The sequence below is a fragment of the Gopherus flavomarginatus genome, chromosome 11, assembly GCF_025201925.1.
Source record: "Gopherus flavomarginatus isolate rGopFla2 chromosome 11, rGopFla2.mat.asm, whole genome shotgun sequence".
NCBI lineage: Eukaryota > Metazoa > Chordata > Testudines > Testudinidae > Gopherus > Gopherus flavomarginatus.
Window position 1 is genome coordinate 2774692 of NC_066627.1, and position 13375 is coordinate 2788066.

Below are 13375 nucleotides of genomic sequence, written 5' to 3' on the forward strand. Positions count from 1 at the left end.
TGCCTCAGTCTCCCTTCTCTGAACCAGGGGCTGGGATAGTTCCCGGCCTCCCGGCGGCGCTGTGGGGAGAAAGGCGATAACCGCTTGTGAAGGGCCGAGATGCCCCGGTGAGGGGCCTCACACCTGTTATAATGAACAAATCACCTTTCCACTGCGTTAATCCACTAAACAGCCCAATTTGTTGAAAGGCCCAGAGCCTCCTTGGTGTAAATCCAGAGTAACTCGAGTCTAGTGAAAGCAGCTGCGGTGACTTTACGTTAGCGGAGGATTTGGCCCCAGGAGCAATTCGCTGCATATGTTGGGTCTGATGCGAACCCCAATGCGCTTGTCGCTTTTGCACTGACAGGCTCTGTCCTGTGAGTCTGACACCGAGACGGGGCCCAGGGGAGTCAACGCGCCAGGTCTGCGAGGGGAGAGCGACTCAGAACAGGACTCACTCCGGATTGGGGTTCACAGGTGAAGCGAGGGGATCTCTGCACCCAGCGGGGCTCTGGGCAGGAAGGGGAGACACGTTGCCCGGGAACGGAAGGGTTAAAACTGCCGGGAGGTTTGTGTTACATTCACCCGGGTGCCGGGTCTCCTGTGTGAGCCCGGAGCCGTGTGTGTGTCACTGCTGCCCCCGCGCGGCTGCCGGGAGAAGGGCGGTTCCGCAGCCTGGGTTTTTGTAGGATCACAAACCGGTTTCGTGTCACTGTGTCTGTCGCACAGTAATAGCGGGCGGTGTCCTCGGGCTTCAGGCCGGTCATTTGCAGATACAGCTCACTCTTGGGATCATCCCTGGAGATGGTGAATCGGCTTTTCACTGAATCAGGGTAATATGTACTACTCCCACCCGTGCTTATATAAGCGACCCATTCTAGCCCCTTGCCAGGAGCCTGTCGGACCCAGCTCATGTAGGCGTTGCTGAAGGTGAACCCGGAGGCTTTGCAGGAGAGGCGGAGAGAGTCTCCGGGCTTTTTCACATCCCCTCCGGACTCCACCAGCTGCACCTGGGACCGGACACCTGGGAATAAAGACAGGTCATTAATATTGGTATAAAAACAGCGGTAACGCAATATTTTTCTAACTCTGCCAGTTATTCAGAGGATAAAAATACCTTCCAAAGCAGCTACAGAGAAAATTACAAGGAGCAAAAATCCCATTTTCTCTGGTGCTGGAGGGGAAAGTTCTCAGGGACTGGCTGGTCACTGCACAGACCCAGGGGTGCGGATTGTGTCTCCGGGTGTAGCCTGGGCAGGGAGATGCACAGATTTAAACAGGAAAGTGTCTCCTTCATTTGCATATCCCGGCTTTATAAGAGACACACACTGCTGCTGCCAGTGATCTGAGTGACTCGCCCTAGGGCTCCGGGTGCAGGAGTCAGACTGTCCCATCCTATGTATCTGTGCAGCGCAGGGCGCTGGGATCCTCCTGACACTTTCGGAACCCTGGGAGGAATGACCAGCTCCCTGCAGTGACTGTATTTCCTGACCCAGGAACAGAGGGTCTGGCTATTGTGAGGTGATATTGGGGCTGGGGGTGATTCAGGTCTGGAGCCCCATTCCACGCACAAGGACCATGCGATGTCCGGTCAGGGGGGTCAGTGTCCGGGGAGGGGTCGTGTCCCAGGGATCCATTGGGCTGGGCCACCCGCTGGAGAGGGAAGATTCCCTGTGGCGCTGGGAGGGTTTGGGGACAGAAGCACCTTTACCCTTCCCGGCAGTGACCGGCTCCATTGAAATAATCCGTGACACTAGGGACGTGATCTGAGCAAGCCTGGCTCGTGCTTTGGGCCGGGTCTGGGGCCCGCCTGTGGGTGCGGGTGGGAGAACCTGGGCAGGGGGAGTCTGAGGGCAGAGTTAAGGTTTTGCAGTGGAGCCTCCCTGACATTAGTGGGCCGAGAGCGGCGTGTCTGGGAGATTTTCTTTAGGGCGGAGTCGAGAGAGGATTCAGGCTACAGAGAAGGAAGATGACTCTGCGCGGCTGATATTTGTGTTCGTGTTTCTGTTCCTGTTCCCAGTCACACGCCACTTTCCATTTACACTGGGGTTGTAAACTCGGTGAGACAAAGAGAGGTTTTATGGTCTGTGTTTGTACCGTGCCTAGGACTATTCGAACCTAGACTGTAATTAAGAACATAAGAGCGGCCAAACTGGGTCAGACCAAAGGTCCATCTAGCCCAGTGTCCTATCTGCTGACAGTGGCCAGTGCCAGGTGCCCCAGAGGGAATGAACAGAACAGGCGCTAGGACAGGGGTGGGCAAACTACAGCCCGTGGGCTGGATCCAGCCACCCAGTAGTGGATTTACCATGGAGCCGGTCCCACACTCCACCCTAAGCGACCCGCCTTCCCCCTCCCTGCTGGCGATCAGCTGTTTGTTTGCGGGCAGGAGGGTGGGGGAGGAGCACAGCCGCAGCATGCTCACCTGGGGAGAGGAGGCAGAGAAGGGGCGGGGCGGGGGCTGGAAGGAGCAGACTTTCTCTGACTGCAGAGCTGCGGGGTCAGGCTGAAAAAGCAGGTGCTGCTCTGCTCCCGGGACTTTGCAGCTGGACACCAGCCTCTGGGTCCTAGTGCTGGTTGGGCTCCCTTCTGTGTGCAAGGAGCCATCCTTCATCTTGTACAACAGTGAGTGCCCGCGGTGGGGCAGGCAGGGAAGAGGGACAGAGGCAGGGGAAGGAAGGGAGTGGGATCAGGAGGAGATGGAGTGGTGGGAACGGGGCATGGGATGGGGAAGAGAAGGGGATTAGACTGGGATCGGCAACCTTCGGCACACAGCCCCAGGGTAAGCCCCCTGGCAGGCCGGGCCAGTTTGTTTACCTGCTGCATCCACAGGCTCCGCCGATCTGATCGGATCCAGGCCAATGGGGGCTGCAGGAGGAGGGATGTGCTGGATGCCTTTCTCACAGCCCCCATTGGCCTGGAGCAGCAAACCACAGCCAGTGGGAGCTGCAATCGGCTGAACCTGTGGACGCGGCAAGTAAACAAACCAGCCTGGCCCTCCAGGGAGCTTACCATGATGGGCCATGTGCTGAAGGTTACCGATCCATGGGATAGGGGAAAGTGGGGCCCAGCACGAGGATTCCCTTGGCAGGAGCTGGGGCTCCCCTGTTAAGCAGGCCCATCAAACCCTCACCCTGACAAGCCCCACCTCCCCTGCATCTTTACCACCCTGATGAGCCCCCCCAGACACCCTCCCCACTGACCACCAACCACCTACACCTAGATCCCCACCCAAATGAACCCTGTAGATAAATCTCTGTATTAAGCATCTTCACACAACTTTCATATGACTTTGTATTATGCCTCTTTGTAAAACCCTGTATTAAGCTATTTTCATACAACTTTGTATCAAGTCCTTTGCTATAGGAACTTTGTATCCGATCCCTATGTAGAAAAACTTATAGAAAACCTTGTGCTAAGCCTTGGTATAATGTTATCGCCCCTAAGGACAGTTAAAGGAGAAGAAAAATGACTTTTTGCTAGGAGTAAAATAAGATTCCCTCTCCCCACATTCCCTTAATCAATTGGCATGTGGAATTAAGGAGGTGTGAATGAGCAAGGCGAGGTCCCCCAGACAGCTAGTTGGAGAGGGGATGGAAGCCAGACCCAAGGACAATCAAGCTTGTTGAATGGGCTCACTCAAGAAGAGCAGGCATATTGATGGCCTTGGGGCTGGGGTGAGGGTTGAGAATCAAGCACCTTCTTTTAGAATCACCCTCTTTGAACAGCACCTTCTTCTGGAAAAGCAGCAGAGAGTCCTGTGGCACCTTATAGACTAACAGACCTATTGGGGCATGAGCTTTCGTGCATGCATCCCACGAAGTGGGTATTCGCCCACGAACGCTCATGCTCCAATATGTCTGTTAGTCTATAAGGTGCCTATCATAGTATTCTTTCTCAAATCTGAACCTTAGAGTCCAGAAAATGAGATACTAGCATGAATTTCCCTAAGCTTAATTACCAGCTTAGATCTGATAGGTTGCCACCAATCAGGACTTAGGTAGAGCGCCTGATAGACTCTGATCTCCCCCAGTACCTTCCCTGGGGACCCCAAGACCCAGATTCTCTGAGTCTCACAACAAAGGGGAATAAACCATTTCCCTTCCCCCTCTCCTCTTCCTCCCAGCTCCTTCCTGCCCTGGGAACACTAGGAGATCCCCGATTCAACTTCTTGAATCACCACACTGAGAGGAGTGTTACCTTCCCCCTCCCTTCTTCCCCCTCACCCAGAGGCAATACAGATTCAAGCTGCGTGAATCTAACACAAAGAGGAAATTTATCCTTCCCTTCTCCCCACCAATTCCCTGGTGAGTACAGACTCAATTCCCTTGAGCCTCAACTGGGGGAAAAAAAATCAAACAGGTTTTAGAAAGCAAAACTTTTAATAAAAAGAAAAAAGTAAAAGGTTTATCTCTGCAATTTAGATGGTAAATATTACAGTGTCTTTCAGTTTATAGAAAATGGATAAACAGCCTTATCTAGAAAAAATACAATTTAAACTATTTCCAGCAAACTACACATTTGCAAATACAGAAAAACAATGTAAAACTCTATATTGTCTTTCTACCTCTGTACTTACAAAATTGGAACAGAAGATTAGAGAGCCTATACATACCTGTGGTCACTCTCAGAGCCCAGAGAGAACAACCCAAGAACAAAGAACTCACACTCAAAATTCCCTCCACCCAGATTTGAAAGTATCTTATCTCCTGATTGGTCCTCTGGTCAGGTGTTGCAGGTCACTGTTAGTTAACTCTTTACAGGGGAAAGAAACATTAACCCTTAGCTATCTGTTTATGACAGTGCCACAGGACTCTGCTGCTTTTGCAGATCCAGACTAACATGGCTACCCCTCTTATTCTTTTGGAAACAACCGCTTTGAACAGTATTGGAACAACACCGAGAAGGAAGCAGCACAGAGGACCAACGGACATAAATTTTGAATCTGGTACAGATTTGCATGACAGGGAAGCTGCCATAAATGTGAGGTGTCTTGCAGAGGACCCTGGGTCTTGTCAACATGGGAGCATTGATCGAGATTGACAGAAGCCCGGCTCCACCCCACCCCCCATCTAACTCATCTGGCTAGTGAAGATAAGAGGAGCAACTAGTTGGTAACAACAACAAGACTGAGTGTTTGTGTGTGTATGTGAGTGCATGAGTGTAATATAGATCATATGCATGTGATACAATGTTGATTGATACATGTATTACCAATGAATGTGATGTTTGCCTTATTCCCCCTGAAAAGATCCTGTGCAGTACAACAATCCCACCTCCCCTGCACCCAGATTCCTCCCCGCCGCTGAGCTCCAACCACTGTCACTTGGTCCCCTCTGCAGACTCCCATTGCCCCTGCACCTGGCACCTCCCTGTGTGTCCAGATCCCCCACTGAGCTGCCTGCACCCAGACTGCCCCCCACAGAACCCTCTTACCCCCATCTGGATACCCCCACACTAAGTCCCTCTGCCCTGGGATCCTGCTGCTGGGCTGAGCCTCTCTGCCCATATCTGGTGTGCCTGGCATAAAAGGGGCAGGGCCGCAGGGTGTTTCTGGGGCAGGCCTGGCCTTTGTGCTGGGTCAGGGTCAGGTTCAGCCTCACCGCCAAGTCCCTATCCCAGGGGTCCGGGGGAGGCTGCAGGGATCTCCCACCTCCGTGGCCTGTGCTCCCCACTGCTATGGCGGAGCTTCCACATTTATTTATTTGTAAAAAAATAAAATTGCAGAATTTTAAAATATTATGCACAGAATTTGATGCAGAATTTCCTCAGGAATATGGGGTGCTGTACAGCTGTGATGGTGGGAGTGTGAAGTGGGTGCTGGACAGTAGGGGATCTGTGGGTGGGGGAGCTGGGCAGGGAGTATGGTGTGCAGGGTGCTGTGTAGTAGTGGTGGGATGTCTAGGCAGGGGGTGCTGGGCATGGGGATCTGTGGGTGGGTCTCTGGGTGAGGGGGCACTGGCATAAGGGCAGGGCACTGGGAACCGGGGGCAGTGTGGAAGGGGCACGCTGGCAGCTCAGGGCTGGGTGGGCCAGTGTGCATCTAGCAGTCTGGGGTTTGTAAACAGTGCCCTTGTGCTGGGCTGAGTGGGGCCACTCTCACTGCACTGCGCCTCATTGCCCCCAACTGGCCCCTCACTCTGCTGCCCACCCCCCCCATCACATGCCCTATTTCCACAATGGAGGCCCACAAATATGTTTGGTGCTGGACTCACAAAAAGTTAATCAGGCCCTGCAGCCACCAGCTGTTTTAATCAGGCCCATTAGCTCCTGCTGGGGAGCAGGGCCTGGGGCTTGCCCCACTCTGGTGCTCCAGCTGGGGAGCAGGGTTGGGGGCTGGTTCCTATGTGCAGTGGGGCAGCCCCAGCCTTGATCCCCCTCCCACCCTCCAAACTCCTCGATCCCAGTCCGGAGCACCCTCCTCCACTCCAAACCCCTCATCCCCAGCCCCACCCCAGAGACCGCACCCCCAGCCAGAGCCTGAATCCCTTCCTGCACCCCAATCCCTTCCTGATCCCCTTCCTTCCCTCAAAACCCCTCGGTTCCAGCCCGGTGCACCCTCCTACACCCCTAACTCCTCATCCCCAGTCCCACCCCAGAGCCCATACCCGCAGCCAGAGCCCTCACCCCCTCACCTGGCACCCCACTCACCTGCCCCTCACCCCCTCCCACACCTTGAATTCCTAATTTCTGGCCCCACTCTGGAGCCCTCACCCCCTCCCGCACCCCAACCCCAATTTTGTGAGCGTTCATGGCCCAGCATACAATTTCCATACCCCAATGTGGCCCTCGGGCCAAAAAGTTTGCCCACCCCTGTGCTAGGACCACAAGCAGCACCAAATCTATCACTGCTGAGCGTTATCATCAAGATCATTTACTTAGTTAATTTTAATAAGCAATGAAGTGTAGACAGAAGCTTTCTCCTGGTTGTGTTTAAAGAACTTGTGTGACATGGACGCTACGTGTTTCTAAACCATCCCCAGGATGTAATATTGAGGGATAACAAAAATATTTCCATTCCCACTGACTTTCAGACAAGTATCAGCATTCACGCTGAGACACAGATCTCCATTCCCATGAGCACTCGTGTTCCCTTTCATATCCCCACCCTCCTTCACACACACTGGAGAGAGAGAGAGAGGGAATGTTCTCAGGGAATGTCCCATAGACAGTTACACTGAATGATGCTCAGACAATGAAGGTGGGTGGCTGGGTGGCTCCATAATGCACCATGGTACTAGGCTCTCAGACTGGCTGGAGACCAGTTCATTGATGAGGCTATAGAGGTGAGACAATGTACAGGGCAGCGAGTTGAATAAATCTATGAACAGACATGACCCAGTTCTCTGGCATTGACCAACAGGGATTTGGGGAGCAGCCTTGTTCCCTTTTATAGCTGCCAGGGTTTGTGTTTTCACCGCTCCTGCTTTCTATCCCCACACGGGAACTGAGAGGTGAACATGGGACTATTTGGGCTTCTGTTTGGCAGATAATGATTCCTTTTAACCCATATCAGAGTCTGTGTAAGGGGACTGTTGTTGCTCTGAATTGTACATGATGATCAGTGGTTCAGGGAAACATCTAGTGCAGAGAGAGCCCCCCAGAGTGGGGACATGTTAGCTCCTGCCCTAAGTGACCACAACAAGGTTGGGGGTCGAGCCCCGCCCCCCAGGAATCCTGGGCCCAGCCTTGTTGGGGTTACGAGGACTCTGCCACACAGGAGAGTGGAAGGGAGGCCCTCGAGGTCAGGCAGGGCTCTGGGTAAAGGAAGTGGGAGCGAGGACTCAGACCCTTTTGCTTGCCCACTTCACTGGCCTAGTGTATAAGCCAGGAAAGTTCTCCACACTAGCGGGACCATCCCCCGCTTACATCTGTAATAAAAGATTTGGGACCGAGTGAATCCCCACCAGCCCAGTGCGGGACACCCCATTCCCGGTATCTCCGCCTCCTGTGGCTCTAGATCTGACTGAACAGCTGGGTTCAGTTCCCCCATTTCAAAGGGAGGAAATTACTGTCTCCTGTGAGCTCCCAGCGCAGCCTGTCAGCATCAAACCAGCTGGGACATTCTCTGCTAATCACAACAGGAGGTTTTTGTCTGAGCTCAGACTGGCTTCCCCTCACTGTGCAGGGTGTGTGTCTGGCTGTGTCCTCGGCTCTCAGGCCGGTCAATTGCAGATACAGCAGGTAGCTGGAATTGTCCCTGGAGATGGTGAATTGGCCTTTGTCTGTGTCGCTATGTCGCTGTAGCATGTGCTGCTCTCACATTTGACAAGGGGCTGGCGGGGTGGCTGGGGAGATTCCAGGGGAGCGGTTAGCAGAGCCAGCTCTAGGCACCAGAAAACCCAGCACGTGCTTGGGGCGGCACATTTTCAGAGGCAGCATTCTGGCCATCTATTTTTTTTTTTTTTTTTGCTTTGGGCCACAAAATTTAGAGCCAGCCCTGGGAGCAGCAGCATGTCATGCACTGGGGGTGCCCTGGGGCTGCTGCGGTTCGCACTGAGGGGGAGCAGCATCTGCACCTTCTGGCTGGCCTGGGCAGACTCCGAGCCGGGGACACTTGGTCTGGGGGCCACCCCACAGGGCACACGGACCAACCTGCAGGTGCCACAGGGTGGCCACCCCCCAGCACTGCAGCTGGGGCTAGGTGAAGCAGCCCGAGCCGCCCAGGGACTGCGGCAGGGTGGCCAGAAGCAGCAGCAGCAGCGGGGCCATAGAGGGGGGGCACTTCCATGCGGGGCCCATGTCCCACTCTCTGGGATTCTGCTCCCTCTGGGGCATCCAAAGCTCTTTTTGTTTGGGGCAGCAAAAAACCAAGAGCCGGCCCTGCCCATGGGTAGGGCTGGTGTGTCACAGAGTCACCGGGCAATGCTCTGGAACTGCTCCCCACCAAGCCAGTCAGGACTTTGGGGAGCCTCCTCTCCCTTGGAGCAGACTTGTTCAGGGCAAGAAGCTCACACGGCTTCACCTCCTGGGTCTCTCCTTGGAGCATTCAGCATCCTCTGCCCCTCCGTGCGCTTCCCACAGCGAGCCCGCCTCAGTGGGGTCCTGGGGAAGCCACAGGGTCCTGCACCCCCACTTTGCAGTCAGACATGACTCTTAGCCAGCCAGTAAAACAGAGGTTTATTCGATGACAGGAACAGGGTCTAAAACAGAGCTTGTAGATACAGCGAACCAGACCCCTCGGCAGGGTCCATTCTGGTGGGCAGTGAGCCAGACCCCCCACGTCTGCACTTCACTCCTCGACCCCCGCCAGCTCCAGACTAACAACCCCTCCCAGCCCCTCCTCTCTCCTCAGCCCCTTTCCCGGGCCAGGAGGTCACCTGATCCCTTTGTCTCCAACACGTTCAGCTGGCACCTTTGCAGGGGAGGGGCCCAGGCCATCAGTTGCTAGGAGACAGAGTGCCAGGCATTTAGGTGCACTGGCCCTTTGCTCTGCCAGATACTTAAGAACTGCCATGGGGACACTGAGGCACCAACATAGTACTCAGAGCAAACATTAAGAACATTCCTAGTTCGTCACATGGTGCAAGGATGTTTCATGCCCTAGGGGAAACTTCCACCTTGTACCCCCCTCCCCAAGTCCTGTGGCAGCTCTCCGCCCCCCCAGGTGTCCCCCTCATGGCAGCTCCCCGCCCCAGCTCACCTCTGCTCTGCCTCCTCCTGCAATTACGCTGTCACCGCACCACTTCTCCTGCCTACCAGGCTTGCGGCGCCAATCAGCTGTTTGATGCCGCAAGCCTGGGAGGGAGAGAAGCAGAGCGTGGCGGTGTGCTTAGGGGAGGAGGTGGAGCAGAGGTGAGCTGGGGCAGGGAGTGATTCCCCTGTGTGCCACCCTCCCTTACTTGCTGCAGGAGGACCTCCCCTTGCCTCCCTGCCCCAGGTCCCTCCGCTGGAATGCCGATGGCAACCGGGGTAGCCGAAGATCCGGCCGCCATGGTCACTGCCACCGAAGGACCCGAAGTGCCACACCCCAAATGCCAGTGCCTTAGGCGACCACCTAGGTTGCCTAATGGGTTGCACCAGCCCTGCCTGTGGGACAAGATGTCCTGATGTGATTTCCCCAATTTGGGAGCCTGGAGACAGACAGCCTGGTCCCGAGGTGTAACACCCGTCCACAGCACCAGCTGAGGCCAGCGAGAGATACAGGCCCTGAGCATCCTCTGGCGATTAGGATCAAAGTGTGTCGGGATAAATGCCCAAAATATGAGGTAGCCCAAACCATCACTCCTGTCTCGGTGAGTTTCTGGGTGCACTTTTCAGTGTGCAGCACAAGGAAGCGGAGTGTTTAAAATCCCTTGGTGGAAGGGGCTGGGAGAAGGTGGGATGTAGGGGAGAAAGGGGGTTGGCTCCTGAGACCCCACTCTGGGCAATGCCCCATCTGTCTCATCCCCTTGAGCAGGGACTGTGTGTTCCAGTCGGCTGGTGCTTTAGAAATTCACTTTCCCTTTTTGTGCCAGTCCCCGCTCTGCTCTGTGTCACTGTTTCTCTGTCGCAGTAACAGGAGCTAATGTTTGCAACTGTCAGTGAGCCGAGCTGGAGATAAACTTCATTCTTCCAAGTATCCCTGGTGACGGTGACACAAGGTGTGAGAGCTGAGTTATGCTCTGTGGTTCCCCCGTTAACTGTATGTCGGGTAAACCCCATCCATTCCAGCCCTTTCCCAGGGGGCAGGCGCAGGGGTGGATCTAGCTTTTTTGCCACCCCAAGCATGTCAGGCAGGTTACCTTTGCAGCGCATCTGTGGGAGGTCCGCCGGTTCTGTGGCTTCAGCATACCCAATGCTGAATTGCCACCAAAGCCGGAGGACTGATGAACCTCCCGCAGGCAGGCTAACAAAAGCTGCCTGACAGCTGCCCTCACAGGGACTGGCAGGGCACCCCCAGCAGCTTGCCGCCCCAGGCATGCGTTTGGAGCGCTGGTGCCTGGAGCCACACGCTGGTTGCACGCATACAGAATTGGAAATGACTGCCTGGGATAGAGTACTGCAGAAAGACATCTGGGGGGTCATAGGGGATCACAAGCTTGATATGAGTCAACAATGTAACACTATTAAAAAAAGTGATCATCATTCTGGGTTGTATTAGCAGGAGTGTTGTAAGCAACCCACTTAATTCTCCTGCTTTCCTTCACACTGATTAGGCCTCAATTGAAATATTATTTCTGGTTATGGGTGCCACATTTCAGGAAAGAGGTGACAAATTAGAAAAAGTCTAGAGAAGAGCAACAAAAATAATTAAAAGTCTAGTAAACATGACCTATGAGGGAAGATTGAAAACTCTTGAGTTTGTTTAGTCTGGAGATGAGAAGACTGAGGGGGACATGATAACAGTTTTAAAGTACATAAAAGGAGAAGTACAAGGAGGAAAGCGACAAATTATTCTCTTTAACCTCTAAGGATAGGACAAGAAGCAATGGACTTAAATTGCATCAAGCGAAGTTTGACATTAGGAAAAACGTCCTAACTATCAGGATGGTTAAGCACTGGAATAAATTTCCCAGGGAGATTGTGGAATCTCCCTCACCTGTCAGGGATGGTGTCTAGATAACACTGAATCCTGCCATGAGTGCAGGGGACGGGACTAGATGACTTCTCCAGGTCCCTTCCAGTCCCAGGATTCTATGATTCTATAGATGGATATTGAGCTCTGAAACCTGAGGACTGATTTGTTTTTCACTCTGGTTGCAGCTCCTGTGCCCGTGCCCAGGGCCGGATTGTCTGGGGAAGTGCTGCCCCCGCGCGGCGCATGGCGGAAGGGCGGTTCTGCCGCTCGGGTTTTTGTACGAGCCCTGTCGGGGTTCCCCGCACTGTGTGTCTCGCACAGTAATAGCGGGCGGTGTCCTCGGGCTTCAGGCCGGTCATTTGCAGGTACAACAGGCTGCTGGGGTCATCTCTGGAGACGGTGAATCGCCCTTTTACCGAGTCACTGTAGTATATGCTGGAACCGTGAATTAAGGCGATCCACTCCAGTCCCTTCCCGGGAGCCTGCCGGACCCAGCTCATCCAGTAGCTGCTGAAGGTGAAGCCGGAGGCTTTGCAGGAGAGGCGGAGAGAGTCTCCGGGCTTTTTCACATCCCCTCCGGACTCCACCAGCGCCTGCGACCGGACACCTGCGAATAACAATTAGTTATGGGGAACATGAGTACCTCGGGCAATAGCACAATAATCCCCCGCCTCCCCAATACATCCAATCCATGGAAAGGGAGAATGTACCTTCCAGACATGCTGCAGTGAGAACGAGGTACAGCCAAAGCCTCATTTCCCCAGGGGTTTGAGGGGAAAGTTCTCAGGGACTGGCTGGTAACTGCACAGACACGGGTGGCTGCGGATTGTGTCTCTTAAGTGCAGTCTGGGCAGAGAGAGGGGCAGATTTAAACAGGAAACTCTGACCGTTATTTGCATATCCCCCTCCTTATAAGAGACACCCAGCATTTCCCAGCGCGAACTCAGTTCCTTGTGTGCAGTTGAGAGAAGAGGCGGCACTTTGTCTCTGTGGTACCGCCCTTGTCTCAGTCGGAGCCTCCTGCTTGGCCATAAGGAGACCAACTGGTATTTTCTTTATCCCTCCTCTAGCTCCCACACCTAACAGTGACCCTGAGGATAAACTCCACCTTCATATGTGTCTTAACCGGAAAACTACATGAATACCTTACTTAGCACATCAAATCCTGATTTACCCGGAATGCAATTCTAACACTCAATGTAAATTCTAATCTGAATTTTCTCTATGCTAACAGGGAGTTTTGTTCCTGTTTTTGTAACTTTGAAGCTGAGCCTAGAGGGGAAAGGGAATCCTCTGTGTTTTAAATCTATTTATTACCCTGTAAAATTACCTTCCATCCTGATTTTTGCAGGTGTGGTTCTTTTACTTTTTTTTAAATACAATTCTCCCTTTAAGAACTCAATTGATTTTCAGTGTCCTAAAAACCAAGGGGTTTGGTCTGTGCTCACATTGTAACAAATTGGTTGGTAGATTATTCTCAAGCCTCCCCAGGAAAGGGGGTGAAGGGGCTTCGGGGGATATTTTGGGGAAATAGGGAGTCCAAGTGGTCCTTTTCCTGAATTTTTGTCTAAATCACTTGGTGGTGGCAGCAATAACATCCAAGGACAAGGAAAGGATTTATTCGTTGGGGAAGTTTTTAACCTAAGCTGGTAGAAATAAGCTTAGGGGTCTTTCATGCAGGTCCCTACATCTGTACCCCAGAGTGGGGAGGGAACCCTGACAGAGCCACATTAACCACATTGTCCAATAAAGTTGTGAGGTAACAAAATAAAGCCCTGTAATCAATCACAACCATTGCAGTATCACTCATAGACCAATCCCTCACCCTTCAATAGATTTACTGGGGAGAAAATACCTTCCAAAACCACAGCAATGAAAACTAGGAGACAAGGCTAA

At 53.3% G+C, this 13375-nt stretch overlaps 2 gene segments (V, D, J or C); both read right to left on the minus strand.

The window, feature by feature from the left end:
* Positions 1–560: 560 nt before the first annotated feature.
* On the minus strand, positions 561–1198 carry LOC127031724 (Ig heavy chain V region 6.96-like). The segment is given in 2 exon segments: positions 561–1003; positions 1097–1198. Coding segments are annotated over 2 exon segments (489 nt in total).
* A 10451-nt stretch (positions 1199–11649) lies between these two features.
* LOC127031726 (Ig heavy chain V region 3-like) lies at positions 11650–12375 on the minus strand. The segment is given in 2 exon segments: positions 11650–12086; positions 12190–12375. Coding segments are annotated over 2 exon segments (483 nt in total).
* Between the last annotated feature and the right edge of the window lie 1000 nt (positions 12376–13375).